Source organism: Haliotis cracherodii, unplaced genomic scaffold (genome assembly GCF_022045235.1).
Source record: "Haliotis cracherodii isolate W230 unplaced genomic scaffold, xgHalCrac1.p SCAF_7, whole genome shotgun sequence".
Classification (NCBI taxonomy): domain Eukaryota; kingdom Metazoa; phylum Mollusca; class Gastropoda; order Lepetellida; family Haliotidae; genus Haliotis; species Haliotis cracherodii.
Window position 1 is genome coordinate 7,516,963 of NW_027266330.1, and position 25,549 is coordinate 7,542,511.

Below are 25,549 nucleotides of genomic sequence, written 5' to 3' on the forward strand. Positions count from 1 at the left end.
TGTCTCTCTATATCACAACCCACTATAGGGTGAGATGGAGGTGTTACTGTTTCCTGTACGAAGCAACCCACTGATACATATATATACATACTGATACATTATGCCTGTACTCTGTGACCTTAAAGGTCAAGGTGACCCGGCGGTTCTGGTTTTATCGCTATGTTGTGATGGAGTCACGTGTAGCTTCACACTGTCCTGTTTGACTTTTGACATATCGTTGCAAACGGCCTTTGCGATAAGCCCACTTCAAACGGCAAAGAGGTGTCAAATGTTACATTTACAGTAAAAAAAAGTGACTAATGACGAGAGGATGTGGTATTTGTCACACGGGTGTAAATGGCTTTCGGCGGTTGCCTCTGCCATGTGTGTTGTAGTTTATCGCGAGTGTTGTGCTGTCCTTATGTATATCGCGTTGTAATGAGCATTGTGTATTGTGTCGCTTCAGTTGGGTTGTGTGTGGTTTGTCGTGGCGTGTTGCGATATTTCATGTGTGTTGTAGTTTATCGTGAGTGTTGTGCTGTCCTTATGTATATCGCGTTGTTATGAGCATTGTGTATTGTGTCGCTTCAGTTGGGTTGTGTGTGGTTTGTCGTGGCGTGTTGCGATATTTCATGTGTGTTGTAGTTTATCGTGAGTGTTGTGCTGTCCTTATGTATATCGCGTTGTAATGAGCATTGTGTATTGTGTCGCTTCAGTTGGGTTGTGTGTGGTTTGTCGTGGCGTGTTGCGATATTTCATGTGTGTTGTAGTTTATCGTGAGTGTTGTGCTGTCCTTATGTATATCGCGTTGTAATGAGCATTGTGTATTGTGTCGCTTCAGTTGGGTTGTGTGTGGTTTGTCGTGGCGTGTTGCGATATTTCATGTGTGTTGTAGTTTATCGTGAGTGTTGTGCTGTCCTTATGTATATCGCGTTGTAATGAGCATTGTGTATTGTGTCGCTTCAGTTGGGTTGTGTGTGGTTTGTCGTGGCGTGTTGCGATATTTCATGTGTGTTGTAGTTTATCGTGAGTGTTGTGCTGTCCTTATGTATATCGCGTTGTAATGAGCATTGTGTATTGTGTCGCTTCAGTTGGGTTGTGTGTGGTTTGTCGTGGCGTGTTGCGATATTTCATGTGTGTTGTAGTTTATCGTGAGTGTTGTGCTGTCCTTATGTATATCGCGTTGTAATGAGCATTGTGTATTGTGTCGCTTCAGTTGGGTTGTGTGTGGTTTGTCGTGGCGTGTTGCGATATTTCATGTGTGTTGTAGTTTATCGTGAGTGTTGTGCTGTCCTTATGTATATCGCGTTGTAATGAGCATTGTGTATTGTGTCGCTTCAGTTGGGTTGTGTGTGGTTTGTCGTGGCGTGTTGCGATATTTCATGTGTGTTGTAGTTTATCGTGAGTGTTGTGCTGTCCTTATGTATATCGCGTTGTAATGAGCATTGTGTATTGTGTCGCTTCAGTTGGGTTGTGTGTGGTTTGTCGTGGCGTGTTGCGATATTTCATGTGTGTTGTAGTTTATCGTGAGTGTTGTGCTGTCCTTATGTATATCGCGTTGTAATGAGCATTGTGTATTGTGTCGCTTCAGTTGGGTTGTGTGTGGTTTGTCGTGGCGTGTTGCGATATTTCATGTGTGTTGTAGTTTATCGTGAGTGTTGTGCTGTCCTTATGTATATCGCGTTGTAATGAGCATTGTGTATTGTGTCGCTTCAGTTGGGTTGTGTGTGGTTTGTCGTGGCGTGTTGCGATATTTCATGTGTGTTGTAGTTTATCGTGAGTGTTGTGCTGTCCTTATGTATATCGCGTTGTAATGAGCATTGTGTATTGTGTCACTTGAGTTGGGTTGTGTGTGGTTTGTCGTGGCGTGTTGCGATATTTCATGTGTGTTGTAGTTTATCGTGAGTGTTGTGCTGTCCTTATGTATATCGCGTTGTAATGAGCATTGTGTATTGTGTCGCTTCAGTTGGGTTGTGTGTGGTTTGTCGTGGCGTGTTGCGATATTTCATGTGTGTTGTAGTTTATCGTGAGTGTTGTGCTGTCCTTATGTATATCGCGTTGTAATGAGCATTGTGTATTGTGTCGCTTCAGTTGGGTTGTGTGTGGTTTGTCGTGGCGTGTTGCGATATTTCATGTGTGTTGTAGTTTATCGTGAGTGTTGTGCTGTCCTTATGTATATCGCGTTGTTATGAGCATTGTGTATTGTGTCGCTTCAGTTGGGTTGTGTGTGGTTTGTCGTGGCGTGTTGCGATATTTCATGTGTGTTGTAGTTTATCGTGAGTGTTGTGCTGTCCTTATGTATATCGCGTTGTTATGAGCATTGTGTATTGTGTCACTTGAGTTGGGTTGTGTGTGGTTTGTCGTGGCGTGTTGCGATATTTCATGTGTGTTGTAGTTTATCGTGAGTGTTGTGCTGTCCTTATGTATATCGCGTTGTTATGAGCATTGTGTATTGTGTCACTTGAGTTGGGTTGTGTGTGGTTTGTCGTGGCGTGTTGCGATATTTCATGTGTGTTGTAGTTTATCGTGAGTGTTGTGCTGTCCTTATGTATATCGCGTTGTTATGAGCATTGTGTATTGTGTCGCTTCAGTTGGGTTGTGTGTGGTTTGTCGTGGCGTGTTGCGATATTTCATGTGTGTTGCATTGTGTGACGTCTGTTTTGTAGTACACTGGGTTGTGTGCTGTGAGTTGTGTGTTGTGTCGTATCTGTTGTGAATTGTATCAAATGAGTTTTTTGTGTCATGCTGTGTCATCTGAGTCGTGTTGTGTCATGTGTGTTGTGTCATGTGTGTTGACAGTCGTATGTTGTCATGTGTATTGTGAGTCGTGTGTTGTGCGTTGTGTGTTGTGAGTCGTGCGTTGTGTCATGTGTGTTGTGTCATGTGTATTGTGAGTCGTGTGTTGTGTCATGTGTATTGTGAGTCGTATGTTGTCATGTGTGTTGTGAGTCGTGTGTTGTGTCATGTGTGTTGTGAGTCGTGTGTTGTGTCATGTGTGTTGTGTCATGTGTATTGTGAGTCGTGTGTTGTGTCATGTGTATTGTGAGTCGTGTGTTGTATCATGTGTGTTGTGAGTCGTGTGTTGTATCATGTGTGTTGTGAGTCGTGTGTTGTGTCATGTGTGTTGTGTCATGTGTATTGTGAGTCGTGTGTTGTGTCATGTGTATTGTGAGTCGTGTGTTGTATCATGTGTGTTGTGAGTCGTGTGTTGTATCATGTGTGTTGTGAGTCGTGTGTTGTGTCATGTGTGTTGTGAGTCGTGTGTTGTGTCATGTGTGTTGTGTCATGTGTATTGTGAGTCGTGTGTTGTGTCATGTGTATTGTGAGTCTTGTGTTGTATCATGTGTGTTGTGAGTCGTGTGCTGTGTCACGTGTATTGTGAGTCGTGTGTTGTGTCATGTGTATTGTGAGTCGTGTGTTGTATCATGTGTGTTGTGAGTCGTGTGTTGTATCATGTGTGTTGTGAGTCGTGTGTTGTGTCATGTGTGTTGTGAGTCGTGTGTTGTGTCATGTGTGTTGTGTCATGTGTATTGTGAGTCGTGTGTTGTGTCATGTGTATTGTGACTCGTGTGTTGTGTCATGTGTGTTGTGTCATGTGTATTGTGAGTCGTGTGTTGTGTCATGTGTATTGTGAGTCGTGTGTTGTATCATGTGTGTTGTGAGTCGTGTGTTGTATCATGTGTGTTGTGAGTCGTGTGTTGTATCATGTGTGTTGTGAGTCGTGTGTTGTGTCATGTGTGTTGTGAGTCGTGCGTTGTGTCATGTGTATTGTGAGTCGTGTGTTGTGTCATGTGTGTTGTGAGTCGTGTGTTGTGCGTTGTGTGTTGTGTCATTTGTATTGTTAGTCGTGTGTTGTATCATGTGTATTGTGAGTCGTGTGTTGTATCATGTGTGTTGTGAGTCGTGTGCTGTGTCACGTGTATTGTGAGTCGTGTGTTGTGTCATGTGTATTGTGAGTCGTGTGTTGTATCACGTGTGTTGTGAGTCGTGTGTTGTATCATGTGTGTTGTGAGTCGTGTGTTGTGTCATGTGTGTTGTGAGTCGTGTGTTATATCATGTGTGTTGTGAGTCGTGTGTTGTATCATGTGTGTTGTGAGTCGTGTGTTGTGTCATGTGTGTTGTGAGTCGTGCGTTGTGTCATGTGTATTGTGAGTCGTGTGTTGTGTCATGTGTGTTGTGAGTCGTGTGTTGTGCGTTGTGTGTTGTGTCATGTGTATTGTGAGTCGTGTGTTGTATCATGTGTATTGTGAGTCGTGTGTTGTATCATGTGTGTTGTGAGTCGTGTGCTGTGTCATGTGTATTGTGAGTCGTGTGTTGTGTCATGTGTATTGTGAGTCGTGTGTTGTATCATGTGTGTTGTGAGTCGTGTGTTGTATCATGTGTGTTGTGAGTCGTGTGTTGTGTCATGTGTGTTGTGAGTCTTGTGTTGTGTCATGTGTATTGTGAGTCGTGTGTTGTGTCATGTGTTGTGCGTTGTGTGTTGTGTCATGTGTGTTGTGAGTCTTGTGTTGTGTCATGTGTGTTGTGAGTTTTGTGTTGTGTCATGTGTGTTGTGAGTCGTGAGTTGTACGTTGTGTGTTGTGTCATGTGTATTGTGAGTTGTGTGTTGTGTCATGTGTATTGTGAGTCGGGAGTTGTGTCATGTGTGTCGTGTGTTGTGTCATGTGTGTTGTACGTTGTGTGTTGTGTCATGCGTGTTGTACGTTGTGTGTTGTGCGTTGTGTGTTGTGTCATGTGTGTTGTGTCATGTGTGTTGTGAGTCGTGTGTTGTACGTTGTGTGTTGTGTCATGTGTATTGTGAGTTGTGTGTTGTGTCATGTGTTTTGTTAGTCGTGTGTTGGGTCATGTGTGTTGTGCGTTGTGTCGTTAGTTTTGTGTTGTGTCAAGTGTGTTGTGGTACACACACTGTTTGTTGTCGCTTGTGTTTTAGGTGTTTTGTTGTGCTGTATCATATGTGAGTTGTTTGTAAGTTTCATGTGAGTTGTGTTGGTTATTGTTTCGTCCACGGCATTGTTTCATGTTTATCGTGGTGTGGTGTCTCGTTTGCGATATCTTTCGTTGTGTTCTGTCATGTGTATTATGTGGTGCTTGTCTTGTGCTGTACTCTATATGTTTTGTCAGTGTCGTATTATGTGTGTGTTATGTTGTGTGTATTATGTGGTGCTTGTCTTGTGCTGTACTCTATGTTTTGTCAGTGTCGTATTATGTGTGTGTTATGTTGTGTGTATTATGTGGTGCTTGTCTTGTGCTGTACTCTATATGTTTTGTCAGTGTCGTATTATGTGTGTGTTATGTTGTGTGTATTATGTGGTGCTTGTCTTGTGCTGTACTCTATATGTTTTGTCAGTGTCGTATTATGTGTGTGTTATGTTGTGTGTCACGTGTTATGCCAGCGGATCTGCCAATATCCAGAGAACAAGTAGAACTAGCATCACCGGAAAAAAACAGGAATGGAATGATATACACTTACATGTATATGGTATACATCTATATATATATAGATGTAGAGATATATAGATGTACACCATATATGACAAATTTACACAAGAGGCATAACAGATAGATTACAAATGTACTCTAGATATATAACAGATATATTACAGACTTACTCTGGATGTATAACAGATAGATTACAGATATACTCTGAATGTATGACAGATAGATTATAGACTTACTCTAGATGTATAACAGGTTTGTGACGGATGTGCAACTTTCCTTTGATACACTTGTGAAATATATACCCATTATTCTTATGCATCTGTTATGTAACTGATATAACATACAGAAAGATAGACAGACAGACAGACAGAAAGATACCAAGCATAGAGAAACACAAACAGATTGATGATTTCAGTTGAATAGACCGACACACACATGAACACCGCGACAATACGACACAATAGCACTAACAATTACCGAGAAAAATAGGGAAGCAGTGAGGCATAGCTTAAAAAGGTACTCAAGTTAAGTACATGTGGTAGATCCAAACACAAATATCACCAGATCTGATTGTTAATGGTACGAAGACTGACTGGTACGAATGATTCAATGGGCTCTGTTTTCTATTTGCGACATGCGCAGTCGACGACCATAAGGTAATTGCTCATACCCCTAAAACACAATTTGCAAACTGTCAAATAGAATATTGTTAGCCCTTTTAACAAGTTGCTGATGTTTTGTATGGGAAAAACATTTATTCACATTTTAGTTAATTTTATTTTTGAATAAAACAGACAGAACACCCATACCACCAGTGGAAACTAAAGGTTAGACTACTTTGTAAAACGATTTGATAAAACAAGGACATAAAAGTTGGACCAATACTAAGATACCTGAATCAGCGAGGAAAAAGGTCTTTGAGGGCCCTTTTGTAAATAAATCCTGTATTGACATTCCACGAAAGTTTAGAGCAAATAATGGTGCCTGGATATTTGTACTCATTAATAATTTCAAGTTCTTCATTATTATGCGTGGGTCTAATTTGGACTCTTTTCCTCGGAAGTCGACTATCATATCCTGTTTTAATTCATCCCATTCTGTACATTTTGATTTTGTCTTCTGTGGTTGACTTCAGAATCTTATAGGAGACCAACAAGTTCAGCTTTATGTTAAAACAGTGATCGGTGTTGCAAATAAAGTTATCTGTGTATGAAGTCAATAATAAAGGGGATATAAGGCAACCTTGGGGATCCCTCCTTGACACATGACCAAGACACGAGCGGGTTCCGTGCACGTGCAATTGTTATTGAGGTCGGTTAACGAAGAAATCAATCAACCAGACATACGATATCTTGACTCACTTTATATTCCAGATATGCAACTTGACTCACTTTATATTCAAGATATACAACTTGACTCACTTTGTATTCCAGATATACAACTTGGCTCACTTTATATTCCAGATATACAACTTGACTCACTTTATATTCCAGATATACAACTTGGCTCACTTTAAAGTCCAGATATACAATTTGACTCACTTTGTATGTCGATATACGTGTCTGATATACATGGCCGATATACGTGTCAGACGTACATGGCCGATATACATGTCTGATGTACATGGCCGATATACGTGTCTGATATACATGGTCGACATACGTGTCTGATAAACATGGCCAATGTACGTGTCTGATATACATGGCCAATGTACGTGTCTGATAAACATGGCCAATGTACGTGTCTGATATACATGGCCGATGTAAGTGTCTGATATACATGGCCGATGTACGTGTCTGATATACATGGCCGATGTACGTGTCTTATATGCGTGGTCGATATACAAGTCTGATATACATGGCCGATATACGTGTCTGATATACATGGCCGATATACGTGTCTGATATACATGGCTGATATACGTGTCTGATAAACATGGCCGATGTACTTGTCTGATATACATGGCCGATATACGTGTCTGATATACATGGCCGATGTACGTGACTGATATACATGACAGATATAGGTGTCTGATATACATGCCCGATGTACGTGTCTGATATACATGGCTGATGTACGTGTCTGATAACATGGCCGATATAGGTGTCTGATAAACATGCCCGATGTACGTGTCTGATATACATGACAGATATAGGTGTCTGATATACATGGCCGATGTACGTGTCTGATATACATGGCCGATGTACGTGTGTGATATACATGGCCGATATACGTGTCTGATATACATGGCCGATATAGGTGTCTGATAAACATGCCCGATTTACGTGTCTGATATACATGGCCGATATAGGTGTCTGATATACATTGCCGATATACGTGTCTGATATACATGGCTGATGTACGTGTCTGATATACATGGCCGATATACGTGTCTGATATACATGCCCGATGTACGTGTCTTATATTCATGTCCGATATACGTGTCTGATAAACATGCCCGATTTACGTGTCTGATATACATGGCCGATATACGTGTCTGATATACATGGCCGATATACTTGTCTGATATACATGGCCGATATAGGTGTCTGATATACATGGCCGATGTGCGTGTCTGATATAAACTGACTGCCAAAAGAAACTTTACCACAGTTTAAAATAACTCTATTTTAAAAACCACAAAAGATAGATGCATGAAGGGAGAAGCATTGAAAAGACAAGGCTCGTCCAGGACTTCCTGAATACGAACAACGTCAACGTTCTTCCGTGGCCAACACTCTCGCCAGACTTGAACCCAACTGAACACTTGTTGGATCATCTGAAGGGTCAGATCCGAAGATTTCCACTCCCACAAGCAAACCAGCAACAGCTTGCCGACGCTGTAAGAATTGAATTGAATCGGGATTCCGGATTACGTCATCAGGCGGCTGACAACATCAATGAGGCGGCGAGTCTCGGCGTGCATTGGTGCTCACGGTGGTCATACTCGTTACTGAGCGTACCAAACCTGTGAAGACAGTACCTGGTTGACTCTGATCATTCCTGTGAACTGTGATCTGCCTATCCCCATGTTCATGTAAACGCCATGTACACGTCACATATTTTGAGTTTCGCATGTGACCCTATTAGCGAATACACCCTCGTTGAATAACATTGTCCTGTTTGTTTTCATTTTATTGACCATCAAACATGGGTGTTTCCTTTCTTTTGCCCTCTAGTTTATTTGACGAAGTGCAAAACCATAAGCGTTTTTACATCTACAATCGTGTGGGGCGAGCGGTCTTAACAATTGAATTTTAACTAAACCGTGTAAAATGTATTGTTTTAACAAGGAAGACACTTAATAAAACATTTGTGTAGTATATATGTAAAAAGAGAATATCTTATATTTTTGCTAGCAAAAGTAATTCTATTCTAGTTTGTTTTAAAAACAATGCCTTAATTATCAAATATTTGAAAGACAAATATTTGTTAACAAGTGATTAAATATTGTCTGTTGAGCAACTGCATTCTTTATGAACAGGTGATGGATATACCAAAATCATGGATGTATTCAAATATAGCAATTTATTAAAGTTTTGACGGCGAAACTTAAGCACAAATGTTTGATTGGTATTTACGATAATGGCGATTTAAAAAAAAATAACTCGTTTGAGTGAAAAGTAGCATTTCTTTTAACATTGCATGTCAAAGATTCTCTTTTTACAATATTTTCCCACAGTAAACGTTAATTGAATGAACATTTCTGGTCAATATAAAATAGACACATTTTGTCACCACAATACCATTTGTTTTGTTTGTTTCCAGCGATGATGTTAATTTTTTCAGTATTAACTTGACTTTTGACATAAACATGCACAAACACAAACAGTATTGTGTAACTGACCCAGTATACATCACGTAACGTCAGACTTGAACACGTATCTCAAATGCTGAACGCCTGCTGTTCGATCAAAGGTATCGTCATTGTCATTTAGAATAACGTCCCTTACATTCGTCCTTGACATTGCACACGATGTGTAAATAGAGAAGCATCTTTTTGCATAACATTTCAATTATAATAGCTCTAGTGTGGTAATATATAGTACACTTATTGTTTATAACATTTATTGGGTTTGAAAAATGCCTTTGCATGGCACACGAATGCTATTTGTCTTGACATCTTTTAATAAAACGCCAACTTTAAGGACAATTGTAGGAGTGTACGGAATGTCACTCAAACAGATGCGTGTTAAACAATGTGACCTGACAACTCAATCAGGAATTCCGTGTCCCCTCACCATGTTGATGTTGTGTTGTCAGCGACTGGGAAATCCCCGTTACGTCATTGGGAAACATCCCGCTTTTTCAATCTCTAACACAAATGAGTTTTAAATTCTATCAGAGTTATGATAGGTATCGTAACTTTATACTATATGTCGCAGGGCCCCGTTTCACAAAGCGATCGCAGCGCTAAGACAATCGTAACAACCATACTTTAAAAGAGACCTATGGCAGTCTTAGCGCTACGTTCGCTTTGTGGAACGGGACTCTGCGACATATTTAAGATTGTTCCGAAAATGTATTTTATCTTAAACGTAAGATATCTTATCTTTGAATGTAAGTTATTTTGACGCTCTGACAGACAATAGCTGATCACGTCCCCCCCCCCCCCCCCTCTGTCCCATCTGGGTTGCGAACATGCGCATCAGCTGCGTCGAGGCGATGTCTAATTGCCTTGTCATTACCTTCAAGCCCAGTTGGATGACGCAAGCGAACAGCGATTTGATTGGCTGTTTGGGTTCGATCCTTAAATCTTGGTTCCTGATTAATCGACCCTGGACTTGTGTTGGTGAACTAGGGCGCCTTGTGCGGTGCCGATCATTTAAATGGCCTCAGCATAATTCTTTTGTTCCATAAAATCCCAAAACATACCTACTCCCCACGTCCACGGAGTTATTGCATGGTCCACGTGCAATGTGTCGGGTTTGTTGGAATGTTATGTTTTGGTTCTGAGATCGTTCTATCTCTCGCAATCATTTTTTTTTCAAATCCGATCCTTCTTTTGACAACCAATCCAGACATTTATACTTCTTGTTCCCTTACTTTATGTGGAGAGTATATAATACGCAAAGCGAAACAACTACTTGTTTTAAGAAGGACATTATTGCAAGAAGATGGATAACACCCCACCACACTCAGCGTCAATAGTTGGATTTTATATTTAGTACATAGTTTGTTAAAAAATAATATATAGTTTGATAATCAATTATACATAATTGGACCATATGTCAGTCAAATAGTCCGTTGATTTCAATTACAACTTAGTATGGTTTTCAGTCTTTGTTGTGTTTACCGTGACTAATCCAGTGACTACCGTGACTAATCCATTGTGGTGACGAGCGTGATCTCCTTGCCAGTGAAAGATCTCCAGGGATCAAACATGGACACAAACTCTGTGTTGTCTGCCGAGACGAAGGCACTGGCGAGCTCCTCCTGGTTCAAACACGGGAGGACCAAGGAACTCAGACGGGTCACGGCCCCCAGGGGAGTTCCAAAGAAGGTGATGCTGGTGGTGACTGTTCCCATGGCAACAGCGAGTCTGCTGGTCCCGAACTCCGTGTTAAGGGTCATATCAAAGTCACTACCGTTTCCGTTGATGCCAACCGAAGCTAGTTTTAGTCCGGGGCTCCCACTGGCCACGTGCGCCTGTGTGGGGAAGTAGACGGCCTGGCGAGAGGCGTCGCCCTCAGGGAACAGCAGGATGCCACCGTCGTCCCTCAACAACATCCGGGACGTCATGTTGCCGTTGACGTCTGCCGCTGACAGCTGGATAGCAGAACACGGTACTGCGTCCTTCCGTCCCATGGTTACCCACATGTCGTTGCTCGGGCCCCGGAAGGCCTGGATGTAGGCGGAGTTGTCCGACAACAGCACACGAGGGTTGTCCGTCGTGAGGCCAAGGCTGGGGTGCACTGTGAGAGTGGTGGTGATGATCTGGGTGAGGGAGATAGTCATCAGGGAGCCCACGCTGGACACGATGTCGTAGTTAGCTTGTCCCCCCGAACAGAAGGGGGTGTCCGCACGCTGGATAGTGATGTCCTCACCCTCGGACCCGCTAAACACCACGGACGTGTTCACTTTACTGCTGCCCGATGACGTCACACTGTCAGGAGATTGTGAAGTTGAACTTCCGGTTTGGTCGCCTGCTGAATTGTCAGAAGACGAAGAATATTGTCCAGTTGATGATCTCGATGTAGGGTCTGTGACTGAACCGCCATTGTTGTCAGTGACGTACGCGCCATTGTTGTCTGGGACGTAGCCACCATTTTTGTCTGTGACGTACCCGCCATTGTTGTCTGTGACGTAGCCACCATTTTTGTCTGTGACGTTGCCACCATTCTTGTCTGAGACTGAACCACCACTGCTGTCTGTGACTGAACCACCGTCACTGTCTGTGACGGTAGCGACATTGTTGTCTGTGACAGTAGCGCCATTGTTTTCTGTGACTGAACCACCACCACTGCTGTCTGTGACTGAACCACCACTGCTGTCTGTGACTGAACCACCACTGCTGTCTGTGACTGAACCACCACTGCTGTCTGTGACTGAACCACCACTGCTGTCTGTGACTGAACTGTCAGTGGTGCCAGAGACTCCCAGATTTCTCTGCCCAGGCGTTGATGCAGGCATCACTGAAAAATTAATAGTTGAAGAGTACCATCGAACAGATACCATTGGACAATGAGGATTCAATCAGATTGGAGGGTATAACAGAGCGAGGATGTGTGCCCAGGTGTGTATGACTGTTATGCCCAGGCGTGTATGACTGTAAGACCCAAGTGTGTATGCCTGTTATATCCAGGTGTGTATGACTGTAAGACCCAAGTGTTCATGCCTGTTATATTCAGGTGTGTATGACTGTTAGACCCAGGTGTGTATGACTGATATGCCCAGGTGTGTATGACTGTAAGACCCAAGTGTGTATGCCTGTTAGACCCAGGTGTGTATGACTGATATGCCCAGGTGTGTATGACTGTAAGACCCAAGTGTGTATGCCTGTTAGACCAAGGTGTGTATGAATGTTATATCCATGTGTGTATGCCTGTTAGACCCAGGTGTGTATGAATGTTATATTCAGGTGTGTATGACTGTTAGACCTAGGTGTGTATGACTGTATGACCCAGGTGTGTATACCTGTAATGCCCAGATTGGTATGAATGTAGTATCCAGATGTGTATAACTGTTATGCCCAGGTGTGTATGACTGTTAGACGCAGGTGGGTATGACTATTATACCCAGGCGTGTATGACAGTTATACCCAGGTGTATATGACTGTTAGACCCAGATGTGTATGACTGTTATGCCCAGATGTGTATGACTGTTATGCCCAGGTGCGAATGACTGTTAAACCACAGATGTATATGGCTGCTAGACCTAGGCCAATATGATGCTGTTAGAATTGCTGGCGTGTATGTCTGTGAGATCCTGATGTATTAACATCCATCACATACAGCAAGTGTCTTGTGAGGAGATTAAATGTTTAGATTACATGTTGAACTCTGAGTGAAAAGTAAGTAAGTGACTTGCTTACTCTTAGGACTGGCTTGTGAAGCCACTTGTTTACTAGTGTAGGGATAATGTTACGTCATTAGTTTTAAGTCATATGTTTACTAGTGCAGGGGTAGTGTTAAGTCACGTGTTTACTAGTGCAGGGCTAGTGGTATCCCGAACTTACTTTTGATGGGGGCGTTGTCATCTACTGCACAGGGGTAGTCTAACGGGGCAGGCGTGGGGTAGTCGCCTTCACACTTCATGTCGTCAATGCCGCTGTTGCCGTTTTCCATCACCCTCAACACCAGGGCGTCCAGCTCCACGCCCCACTTGTCTGCCTGGGTGACGGACACAGTAAGCGTGTGGGAACCCTCCTGCAGGGACACCTGCTTCCCTTGGGGTCCTGTGCCCGAGAATATGTTCCACAGCTCACCCTCGAAGGACGTGTCATGGGTCTCCACGTCAGCCAGAGGCTCGTCGTCAATGGCGATGAGCACGGTGTCCGTCCACCCATCATTGGAGTAGATGAAGTCGTCCACGCTCACGACGGCAGGGTTGTCAAGGCAGAAGTTTAAGGTGAGACTTTCGCCTTGGAACATCCAAACGTTTTGCTGATTTGAAGCGTTAGATCGCGGCATGAGGCGGCAGCCAGGGTAGCCATTCTGTAATGCGACCTCGTCTAGTTGCACGGTCACTATCGCCTGGCCCAGTGGGAGGCATGCTGCAGCAACAACGACGCTGAACAACGTTGTTACGTCCATGTTGGCGGTGTGATGGCGATGTCATTGTCATCTATATATACTCTCTCACACAGTCCCGCCTAGGCTTAGCCTTGTTTGTTTCAGAACAAAATAACGTATTACTGAGGTATTACATGGGCGCCATGGTGATTCATTGAGGGGCTGTCTCAAACGGGATGGGGTATTTATAGTGAGTATCGATGATGATGATAAACAGATGAAGGTAAGCAACAACCACGTGTCACATGCCGCAGGGTGTATATCTTCATAGCAACAGCTAGCTAATTCAATAGTGAGTGAGTTAGTGAGTGAGTGGGTTGGGTTTAACGACGCCTTTAATAGTATTCCAGTTATATCACGGCGTTTCAGCTTCATGTGGGAGGAAAGCCAGAAGTGATGCAGGTCTTAGACGTCTACCACTTCGGTGAAACCCACGAGCACGAGTATGGTGCTGACAAACCTAGATACATAATCGGGGCGAACCGGGATTCGAACCCACAACCATAGGTTTATGGCGAAGCCAAGGGACGCAACTCTGCACAGCGAGTCGTGGCGCCATAGACAATTGGGCCACCCGCGCCCTCAATTCCATAGTACCATAATACAATTATTGATCTACACGTGTACACTGAAAAAGCCAAATGTGTCACTGAACAGCTAAATATGTCATGTTTAGGAATCAATAGATAAACGGTGACGTGGCAATGATGATGAAACAATTTGGGACGCCCCCTGCGTGTGCACACCCAGTTGTAGCGGCGAGGCGAGACTTGCCTGTGTCACCTGACCCAAGACGTGATGTTTACCCGGAGATTTCTGATTGGTGTGTGAACGATGGATGGTTTGGTGTTAAGCTTGTTAGTGTGTGCCCAGGCCATGGTGATCCTGCACATGTAGCTGCAACCCTCCCCTCGCACGGACATGCTACACCATCACAGGAACTTGCTAGTTCTATGTTTTAAAATAATTTTTACTTTTAACCTTATTCTGTAAGTGCGGTTTACGCTCCTATGTATAGTCGAACCCACGCGTGTAGTTATAGAGCCGGCAGGCCGACTTGCCGGCAGAGTTGTGTCAAACACCTCCTGACAAACATGTACAGAGTTGTCGAACCTGATTTTATATACAATTATACTGAAACGTATTAAGGAGAACACTAACGTAGAATGCTAAATAGAAGGTCTGAAACTGAGTCGGGTGACGTTTAAAGTTCGTTGTTCTTTACGTTGGTAGACCTGATACCAAGGAATTTGTTCTTTACATTGACCTTGTATCAGAACAAGTACACTTAACAGCTACAGTTAACAAGTTCAGTTTACCAGTGCAGTTAACAGCTACAGTTCACAGATACAGTTAACAGCTATATTTAAAAAGTACAGTTAACAAGTACAGATATCAAGTACAGTTACGACTACAAGTACAGGTAACAGGTACAGTTAACAAATATAGTTACCAAGTACAGTTAACAGGTTCAGTTACCAAGTACAGTTAACAGGTTCAGTTACCAGGTACAGTTAACATGTATAGTTCACAAGTACAGCTGACAAGTGCAGTGAATAAGTACAGATAGCAGGTAACAGCTAGTAAACAGGTACATATATCATGTTAGCATGTTCAGTCAACAACTACAGTGAAAAGGTACAGTTATCAAGTACAGTTTTAGGTACAGTTAACAGGTACAGTCAACAGGTACAGTTATCAAGTACAGTTAACAGGTACAGTAAACATGATGATTCAACATGTAAGCTAGTCCCGCCTTCCCCAACAGATGGGAGTAAGAGAGAAGGTAAAACGTGGGATGAAGGCAAGAAGGATGGTATCCCCAGAGACGGACAGAGATGGAAGTAAGGCAGGCGGTAAGATGCGGGTAAGACAGATCGTAGCCTGGGCGAGGGAGGGGCATACATGGAGTAGGACGGAGGATATCCCCAAAGAAGGAAGTAAGACGGTATTTTCAGAAATGTACTGACTGCTCCCGAGGCGTGGACGGAAGACGAAGGGCTTCCCCAGAGATGAAAAATAACAGAAGTAAGACAGAGAGTATCCCCTGTGGAGGAATTAAGACAGAGGGTATTCCATGGGATGGGAGTAAGACAGAGGGTATCCCCTGAGATGGGAGTAAGACAGAGGGTATCCCCTGAGATGGGAGTAAGACAGAGGTTATCCCCTGAGATGGGAGTAAGATAGGGGGTATCCCCTGAGATGGAAGTGCGACAGAGGGTATCCCCTGAGATGGGAATTAGATAGAGGGTATCCGCTGAGATGGGAGTAAGACAGACGGCATCCCCTGAGATTGGAGTAAGACAGAGGGTATCCCCTCAGATGGGAGTAAGACAGTGGGTATCCCCTGAGATGGAAATGCCACAGAGGGTATCCCCTGAGATGGAAGTGCTACAGAGGGTATCCCCTGAGATGGGAGTAAGACAGACGGCATCCCCTGAGATGGGAGTAAGACAGAGGGTATCCCCAGAGATGGGAGTAAGACTGAGGGCATTCCCAGAGAGGAATGTAAGACAGAGGGTATTAGCTGCGATAGCATTAAGAGAAGGAAGTAAGATGGAGTCTGTAAAGTAAGTCTTAAAGTAAGTCAAGTGAAAGGATATCCTCCAAATTGCAGTTTGGAGGGACTTCAATCTCATTATATTCACACCTTTTACTCCGACGCGATATATGTTCGCGTGAAGATGGCCACCCCGACGGGGCCACCTTTTACTCACTGTCAAAGCTTCTAAATCGGAGGAAGGTAAGACAGTGGGTATCCCCAGAGAGGAAGGTAAGACAGAGGGTATCCCCAGAGAGGAAGGTAAGACAGAGGGTATCCCCAAAGAGAGGAATGTAAGACAGAGGGTATCCCCGGAGTGGAAGGTAAGACAGAGGGTATCCCCAGAGAGGAAGGTAAGACAGTGGGTATCCCCAGATAGGAAGGTAAGACAGAGGGTATCCCCAGAGAGGAAGGTAAGACAGTGGGTATCCCCAGATAGGAAGGTAAGACAGAGGGTATCCCCAGAGAGGAATGTAAGACAGAGGGTATCCCCAGAGAGGAAGGTAAGACAGAGGGTATCCCCAGAGAGGAAGGTAAGACAGAGGGTATCCCCAGAGAGGAAGGTAAGACAGAGGGTATCCCCAGAGAGGAATGTAAGACAGAGGGTATCCCCAGAGAGGAATGTAAGACAGAGGGTATCCCTAGAGAGGAATGTAAGACAGAGGGTATCCCAAGAGAGGAAGGTAAGACAGAGGGTATCCCCAGATAGGAAGGTAAGATAGGTGGTATCCCCGGAGATGTAAGTGCGACAGAGGGTATCCCCAGATAGGAAGGTAAGACAGAGGGTATCCCCAGAGTGGAAGGTAAGACAGAGGGTATCCCCTCAGATGTAAATGCGACAGAGGGTATCCCCTGAGATGTAAGTGCGACAGAAGGTATCCCCAGAGAGGAAGGTAAGACAGAGGGTATCCTCAGAGAGGAAGGTAAGACAGAGGGTATCCCCGGAGATGTAAGTGCGACAGAGCGTATCCCCTGAGATGTAAGTGCGACAGGGTATCCCCAGAGAGGAAGGTAAGACAGAGGGTATCCCCGGAGATGTAAGTGCGACAGAGCGTATCCCCAGAGATGTAAGTGCGACAGGGTATCCCCAGAGAGGAAGGTAAGACAGAGGGTATCCCCGGAGATGTAAGTGCGATAGAGCGTATCCCCAGAGATGTAAGTGCGACAGAGGGTATCCCCAGAGAGGAAGGTAAGACAGAGGGTATCCCCTGAGATGTAAGTGCGACAGAGGGTATCCCCAGAGATGTAAGTGCGACAGAGGGTATCCCCAGATAGGAAAGTAAGACAGAGGGTATCCCCAGAGAGGAGGGTAAGACAGAGGGTATCCCCAGATAGGAAGTTAAGACAGAGGGTATCCCCAGATAGGAAGGTAAGACAGAGGGTATCCCCTGAGATGTACGTGCGGCAGAGGGTATCCCCAGAGAGGAAGGTAAGACAGAGGGTGTCCCCAGATAGGAAGGTAAGACAGAGGGTATCCCCAGAGTGGAAGGTAAGACAGAGGGTATCCCCAGATAGGAAATTAAGACAGAGGGTATCCCCAGAGAGGAGGGTAAGATAGAGGGTATCCCCAGATAGGAAGGTAAGACAGAGGGTATCCCCAGATAGGAAGGTAAGACAGAGGGTATCCCCAGAGTGGAAGGTAAGACAGAGGGTATCCCCTGAGATGTAAGTGCGACAGAGGGTATCCCCTGAGATGTAAGTGCGACAGAAGGTATCCCCAGAGAGGAAGGTAAGACAGAGGGTATCCTCAGAGTGGAAGGTAAGACAGAGGGTATCCCCGGAGATGTAAGTGCGACAGAGCGTATCCCCTGAGATGTAAGTGCGACAGGGTATCCCCAGAGAGGAAGGTAAGACAGAGGGTATCCCCGGAGATGTAAGTGCGATAGAGCGTATCCCCAGAGATGTAAGTGCGACAGAGGGTATCCCCAGAGAGGAAGGTAAGACAGAGGGTATCCCCTGAGATGTAAGTGCGGCAGAGGGTATCCCCAGAGATGTAAGTGCGACAGAGGGTATCCCCAGATAGGAAAGTAAGACAGAGGGTATCCCCAGAGAGGAGTTTAAGATAGAGGGTATCCCCAGATAGGAAGGTAAGACAGAGGGTATCCCCTGAGATGTAAGTGCGACAGGGTATCCCCAGAGAGGAAGGTAAGACAGAGGGTATCCCCGGAGATGTAAGTGCGACAGAGCGTATCCCCAGAGATGTAAGTGCGACAGGGTATCCCCAGAGAGGAAGGTAAGACAGAGGGTATCCCCGGAGATGTAAGTGCGACAGAGGGTATCCCCAGAGATGTAAGTGCGACAGAGGGTATCCCCAGATAGGAAAGTAAGACAGAGGGTATCCCCAGAGAGGAGGGTAAGACAGAGGGTATCCCCAGATAGGAAGTTAAGACAGAGGGTATCCCCAGATAGGAAGGTAAGACAGAGGGTATCCCCTGAGATGTACGTGCGGCAGAGGGTATCCCCAGAGAGGAAGGTAAGACAGAGGGTGTCCCCAGATAGGAAGGTAAGACAGAGGGTATCCCCAGAGTGGAAGGTAAGACAGAGGGTATCCCCAGATAGGAAATTAAGACAGAGGGTATCCCCAGAGAGGAGGGTAAGATAGAGGGTATCCCCAGATAGGAAGGTAAGACAGAGGGTATCCCCAGATAGGAAGGTAAGACAGAGGGTATCCCCAGAGTGGAAGGTAAGACAGAGGGTATCCCCTGAGATGTAAGTGCGACAGAGGGTATCCCCTGAGATGTAAGTGCGACAGAAGGTATCCCCAGAGAAGGAAGGTAAGACAGAGGGTATCCTCAGAGTGGAAGGTAAGACAGAGGGTATCCCCGGAGATGTAAGTGCGACAGAGCGTATCCCCTGAGATGTAAGTGCGACAGGGTATCCCCAGAGAGGAAGGTAAGACAGAGGGTATCCCCGGAGATGTAAGTGCGATAGAGCGTATCCCCAGAGATGTAAGTGCGACAGAGGGTATCCCCAGAGAGGAAGGTAAGACAGAGGGTATCCCCTGAGATGTAAGTGCGGCAGAGGGTATCCCCAGAGATGTAAGTGCGACAGAGGGTATCCCCAGATAGGAAAGTAAGACAGAGGGTATCCCCAGAGAGGAGTTTAAGATAGAGGGTATCCCCAGATAGGAAGGTAAGACAGAGGGTATCCCCTGAGATGTAAGTGCGACAGAGGGTATCCCCAGAGAGGAAAGTAAGACAGAGGGTATCCCCAGAGAGGAGGGTAAGATAGAGGGTATCCCCAGATAGGAAGGTAAGACAGAGGGTATCCCCTGAGATGTAAGTGCGGCAGAGGGTATCCCCAGAGAGGAAAGTAAGACAGAGGGTATCCCCAGAGAGGAGGGTAAGATAGAGGGTATCCCCAGAGAGGAAGGTAAGACAGACGGTATTAGCTGCGATAGCATTAAGAGAAGGAAGTAAGATGGAGTCTGTAAAGTAAGTCTTAAAGTAAGTCAAGTGAAAGGATATCCTCCAAATTGCAGTTTGGAGGGACTTCAATCTCATTATATTCACACCTTTTACTCCGACGCGATATATGTTCGCGTGAAGATGGCCACCCCGACGGGGCCACCTTTTACTCACTGTCAAAGCTTCTAAATCGGAACCAAATGAAAACAAAGAAGCACCTCCCTAATATATTGTTGTGGATATTTCATAAGTGTGTGGGTTTTCATTTGCTAAGATGAACATTTCCGAATCGAGGTGTTTAAAACAGAATCATTTAGAAAGCCGACGGGTGATTGGCTCAATAATCCACAATCCGTCGTTTACATTGGATTGACAAAGTTTGCTCAGGGTTCTCATATGATGTGATCACCTTTGGAGTGAGCGAGTGAGTGTGGTTGTACACCGCTTTTCGCAATATTCCAGCAATATCACGGCCTGGGACACCAGACATTGTACCCATGTGTAGTTTCTGAGTTATCGGTACATAGGAAAAGTCCAAGGTGTAGGTCAGCTACCATCAATAACGCATATGTACCCCGTTGGAATCGACAGCGGCCTGACATCTCCTGCCATGGAAGAGACAAGTATACGAATCACATCCTGGGGAATGGTAGCCCACACTCTACCTGCAACGCAAAAGCCAAATGATGCAACGTCTGGGGTTGTGGTTGACGTCGGCGTAGCCGTCTATCCAATTCATCCCACCGGTGCTCTATTGGTTTCAAATCCGGGGATCTGGAGGGCCAGGGGAGAACACCAATGTTTTCGTTGTGTAGACAGGATCCTGTGATCCGTGATGTCCTCTTGGAATACACCTTTGCCGTTGGCAGCAATTAGCAGGGCGTGTGGTTGGATAACTTCGTCGATGTATCGTTGAGCCGTAACATTGCCCTGGATATGGACCAAACCTGTCCTGCCTGTCCTGTCACATCATAACGCTACCCCCACCAAACATGTCCACTCCCTGTACGCAGTTTCCGGCGTAACGTTCTCCTCGACGTCGCTGAACCAGACATCTCTCCATCGCAGTTGAGGCCATACCCTGTGTTGACCACCAATGCAGTCGTTGTTGAACAGGAAGTCTTGCTCGTAGACCTGCTGTTTTCGTACAGTCTGGTCGGAGATTCTGTGCAGTCCGGGTGTATGGGATGCGGTTGAGGTGGCTGTGGTCGTCTTTTCACGTAGGTTATGGCGCAGTCGGATGCAGCTGTTGAAACCAATCCCATAGCCTTGTGATGGTGCTGGGCGCTACATTGAAAACCCTGGCTTCAGCTGATCAGGATTCCCCTGTCTGCAACCGGCCTTTGACGCCGTTTCTTTGCACTTCTGTTAATCTTGGCACGTTGTTGAACTGTCACTGTTCGATTGACGCAGATACCAGGCAATCAAAAACCCTGCACTTTAATACCGTTCATAGTACTGCTGCACGTGCAGTACGTGGAGCTCCATGGCTCTTTTGTTTCTGCACTGGGTGCGTTTTTCCGAATCGTACGTGTTTCCCAACTAATGGTTTGCATGTCCATGTTGTGATCATTTTGATCAGGGAAATTTGTCACTGACACTATAACACATGAAACCACTTTATTTTGCATATCTTGGTCCGTTAATTTTGTTTTCATGGCCAACAATATCGGTTTTACGTTTCTTTTTTTTAAGAGAACAATATGATATAATTCTGATTGGCTTGCCCCGTTCCGACGCATGGCGGCCTTCGAAAGGGGGGGGGGGGGGGGGGGGGGGGCGAGCCGTCTTGTAGATTACGGATACCCTCTCACCACATGTCTATTCCCGTTTCCCGTTTGCACAAAACTTATGTCCATGTAACGTTGTAGCGTTAGCGTATTAAAACAATTGGAACATATACCTCGTATGGTGGAGTATTCCAGTTATATCACGGCATATAAACTGACGGCGTATTAACTGTTCGTCAAGGGTGGAAACTGGACGTTTATAGTGAGTTATCTCCCTTGCATCGGGAAGATGAGACTTGCGGTGCCGTCAGCCTATTTGGGAAGGGGATATGGTGAAAATAAGAAAGAATGAATCAGTCGGCGTTCAAGTTATTATTAAGACGAGGACCTTATTTGTTTACTTTAAAGAGAGGACTGGGCAAGCAGGAGGTTGAAAACTCAACATGATCTGATGCGTAATTCTTTCCGTGTCGAGGTCGACGAGGTCGGGTTACAGGTTATCACCAGCACATACAGAGATGGCAAAATCCAACACGGTGATCTTCTGATTAAAAGATCCGAGTCAGAACTGGTCTTCAGCAACTGGCTTTCTGATCTGCTGAAAATTCCCAGTGCTCTAATTAAACAAATTGGCGTGAAAGGTGAAGAGGTTTAATATTTGAGCATTTCGGAGAAGACATTTTGACAGCGGAATTTCCTAAATGACAAACAAAATTTCTTTACATTTTAAATACTAGTATTTAATATAAATACATTTTTCATTTGAGAAATGATTGACATTTTGTGTTACTCCATTAAAACTAACACAATGTCAAATTCTTTTTTGATAAATTCGTATTCTAAATTATAAGGGATACCAATTTCACCATGACGCAAATTTTAGGAGATTTATGTTACATGTTACAGTGGATCGCAGTGATCCAATTGCAGGTATATTTTTCAGATTCACGCAAATCATAATATTTCCAATCCAATACAAAACAACACAGCTTATTATTAATCACCCGTCCTTCACCTCCAAGAAATAACCAATGATGTACCAGGTGCGCAAGTTGGCGTATGACGTCACAACCGGTGATCAACTTTTACAAAATGGCGTGTCCTCTGACATAATTATGTGCGATCTTACGAGGGGACTTTCGCTGATTCAGGGATCGCTGATACATAAATGTGCCTTATAAGTAATCAGAAACCTTCTGAAAATCCACGTATTGTTACTTGTTATTTTGTTTTTTCATTGTTAACAAAAGAAATAGTCAGAAATGGCGACGTTGACGTTGCATATTGTAAAACATTGAAGCAATTGTATGCAAGGAATAGATGAATGGGTCTCTCATTATAGGAGAAATGCTTCACAGTGTAAAATCGGAATTTTTCTTTGATTAAATTTCAAACAAGTGCAGGATTCAGAGCGAAGTTTTCGTTTTCACACCTAATTTATTTTGCTTGAGTTCATAGAGACGGTTATGTGCAATTTGTGACAAAGACGATTTATCACTTGATTCTTAACATGTAGGATGAATTCAGGCATGTATATATGGCAGCTGAGTTTGCAATATACGTGACGAATTAGGCGTCTCATAACCGGTATAGGTGAAACGTGATTTTGTGTACACTGTGAAGTTTGGCGTTCGTGTTTGCGTGTTCTCCAAAACATTCTAAACAATTATAGAGTCATCGGCGACGTTTCAGAATGATCAATGGTGCTTTGATAAGAAAAATAGATCACCAATGTGTTAATTTTTAAATTCCATTCTCCGAGTAAATATCCAATAGTTTGATTCCAGAACACACATAAAATATAGTGATGCTAGCAAAATGGCGATATTTACGATGTTCCTAATTTTCAGAGGTTATTTTCATTAATTTCGCTTTGACTAAAAGGACATCACAGAGCAGGCAATTGCCCAGAGAATTTAAAAAAAACCCATTGAAGTGTATTTGCCCCACTTATTTTCTTGCTTTACGGATTTTTACAGGAAAATACCTGTCAATAGGTGGGGGAAAACAATTATGTACCGCATGAAAAAACCCGCTAAAGTAGAAAATTCGTAGATATTTGACAGAGTGTTCAAATCATCCATACAAAATCAATGCCAAAAATGAATTGGTCATTTCTGCGTGGACTGGATTGATTTGTGTGGAAAGAAAATGAAACTGTTGACGTTTTGTGAAAAGATGGGACAATCGCGAACCCATAACCGTGTGAGAGCCTGGTGCCGAAACACACCAATATGACATGTATGCTCGTTTGGTTTTCATTTGAATGCCATCACAATCTTACAGCAAGTGAACTGCAAAAATATGACACAACGTACCCTTACCAGACGCGGCCGACCATGTAGTACTACTAGAACCACCACGGTCACCTCACTGAACCAATTCTTGATATCTACCCGTGAAGATCCGCGTTACTATTATTAAAGATCTTCAATAACCCATGCTTGTCGTAAGAGGCGACTAACGGGATCAAGTGGTCGGGCTCGGGGACTTGGTTCATGCATATCATCGGTCCCAATTGCGTGGATCGATGCTCATGATATTATTACTGGATTGTCTGGTCCAGATTGCATTAATTACAGACCGTCGGCTTAAAATTGGAATGTTGCTGAGTGCGGCTTTAAACAACAAAGAAACTTTACCAGACATAAGAAATTCGAATCATAACTTTGGTATATCAATGTGATTTCTTGGAGTATACTACAACATATAAGCTGCATGTACCAGACAACAATACTGTTGCCTCACATGTCTATCGTGTATCTAAGTTGATGGATATATTTCTTTGAGCTTGTTTGTGAATTATTGTACCATGCCTACGTGAAATACTCGAATTTGATTTGACAATCCATAACATTTGACATAATCAATTTGGATTGAAAATAATGCGTCTGATTTTATGACCGCTTCACTGCGCACTTGCACAACAAAGTCTCACTGCTTGAGTTTGACCATCAACACGGCTGATATCAATACAACAGACGTGATGGATTTCGGATATTTTTAAATCTGCATTTTTCCGTTTATGGTTCGGACTTGGCATAATTCAGAGAAGATGAGCTAACCTCTATCGTAGCCAACTTAACTAGTTCAGGTAAATTATGCCCAGAAATTTCAGCATAATTAAACAACGTGAAAATACATAAATCGAACGAAAATATCGTCTCCTTAAATGTGTAGGCCTATCTTATAAACACGTTCTTTTTCAAATGTCTTTGTAAATATTTCATTACAAGGTAACAAAATTACAAATATAAATAAAAATATGCTACGCGTTCGGTTTCAAATGGGATCTAGAGGTCATCAGTTCGGTCTAAATCTAGAGGCCATCAGTTCGGTCTAAATCTAGAGACCATCAGTTCGGTCTAAATCTAGAGACCATCAGTTCGGTCTCACATTCATGGAATTTTCAAACACAGTACGTTTATAGAACATCGTGCCAATGCAGCCGGTAGAGCAGACTCCAAATGTACAACCTCACTCAGATCGACAGAGATTTTCTTAAGAAAATACAGTAAAAGTGCTTGACTTTAACGGACCAGTTTCCTTTAAATGCGGTGTACAGTGACATTATGAAGTGGTATAGATGTAAACACATTTGATGATATATCTGTGTGTATAAAGTTGATTTTGACACTCCGGGTCAAGTCGACCCAACACAAGCCAAACACTTTTGAAAGAGACTATGTTGAGAATGGAGAGGAAAAAAGGGCAGGGCTTCACTTTGAGCACCTTGTTTTCTTTAAATACCGCGATCTGAGACACTATAAAGTGGTATTTAGGTAGATATTATACGAGTCTATAGATGTAAACACATTTGGAGATACATCATGGAGGTTTAAGTTGATTATGACAGCCGGGCAAAGTCGGACCGAACATAGGCTAAACACTTCTGATAGAGACTATGTTGAGAATGGAGAGGGAAAAGGGTTTCACTTTGAGCACCTTGTTTTCTTTAAGTCTATAGATGTAAACACATTTGGAAATACATCTGTGAGGTTAACGTTGATTTTGACAGCACCGGCCAAGTCGGACCCCTAACAATCCAAGCACTGCCGATAGAGACTCTGTTGAGAATGTTGTGGGAAAAGGGCTTCACTTTGAGCACCTTGTTTTCTTTAAAAACCGCGATCCGAGACACATAAAGTGGCATTTAGGTAGATATAATACTTGTCGTTAGATGTAAATACATTTGTGAGTTTAAAGTTGATTTTGACA

General features: G+C 43.8%; 1 protein-coding gene across 1 annotated transcript; it reads right to left on the reverse strand.

Annotated features, from left to right (window-relative positions):
- Positions 1-10,188: 10,188 nt before the first annotated feature.
- On the reverse strand, positions 10,189-13,673 carry LOC139448103 (autotransporter CRAC-like). Its single transcript, XM_071229618.1, has 2 exons — positions 13,097-13,673; positions 10,189-12,053 (listed from the first exon to the last, which is right to left on the reverse strand). Exons 1-2 carry the CDS (start codon positions 13,671-13,673, stop codon positions 10,741-10,743), a joined length of 1,890 nt encoding a protein of 629 aa, XP_071085719.1. The 3' UTR covers positions 10,189-10,740.
- Between the last annotated feature and the right edge of the window lie 11,876 nt (positions 13,674-25,549).

Coding starts and splice junctions, on each gene's coding strand:
- LOC139448103 (XM_071229618.1), bottom strand. CDS start 13,673: ATGGACGTAACAACGTTGTTCAGCGTCGTTGTTGCTGCAGCATGCCTC. Junction 12,054..13,096: donor TGACAACGCCCCCATCAAAA/GTAAGTTCGGGA, acceptor TTAATTTTTCAG/TGATGCCTGCATCAACGCCT.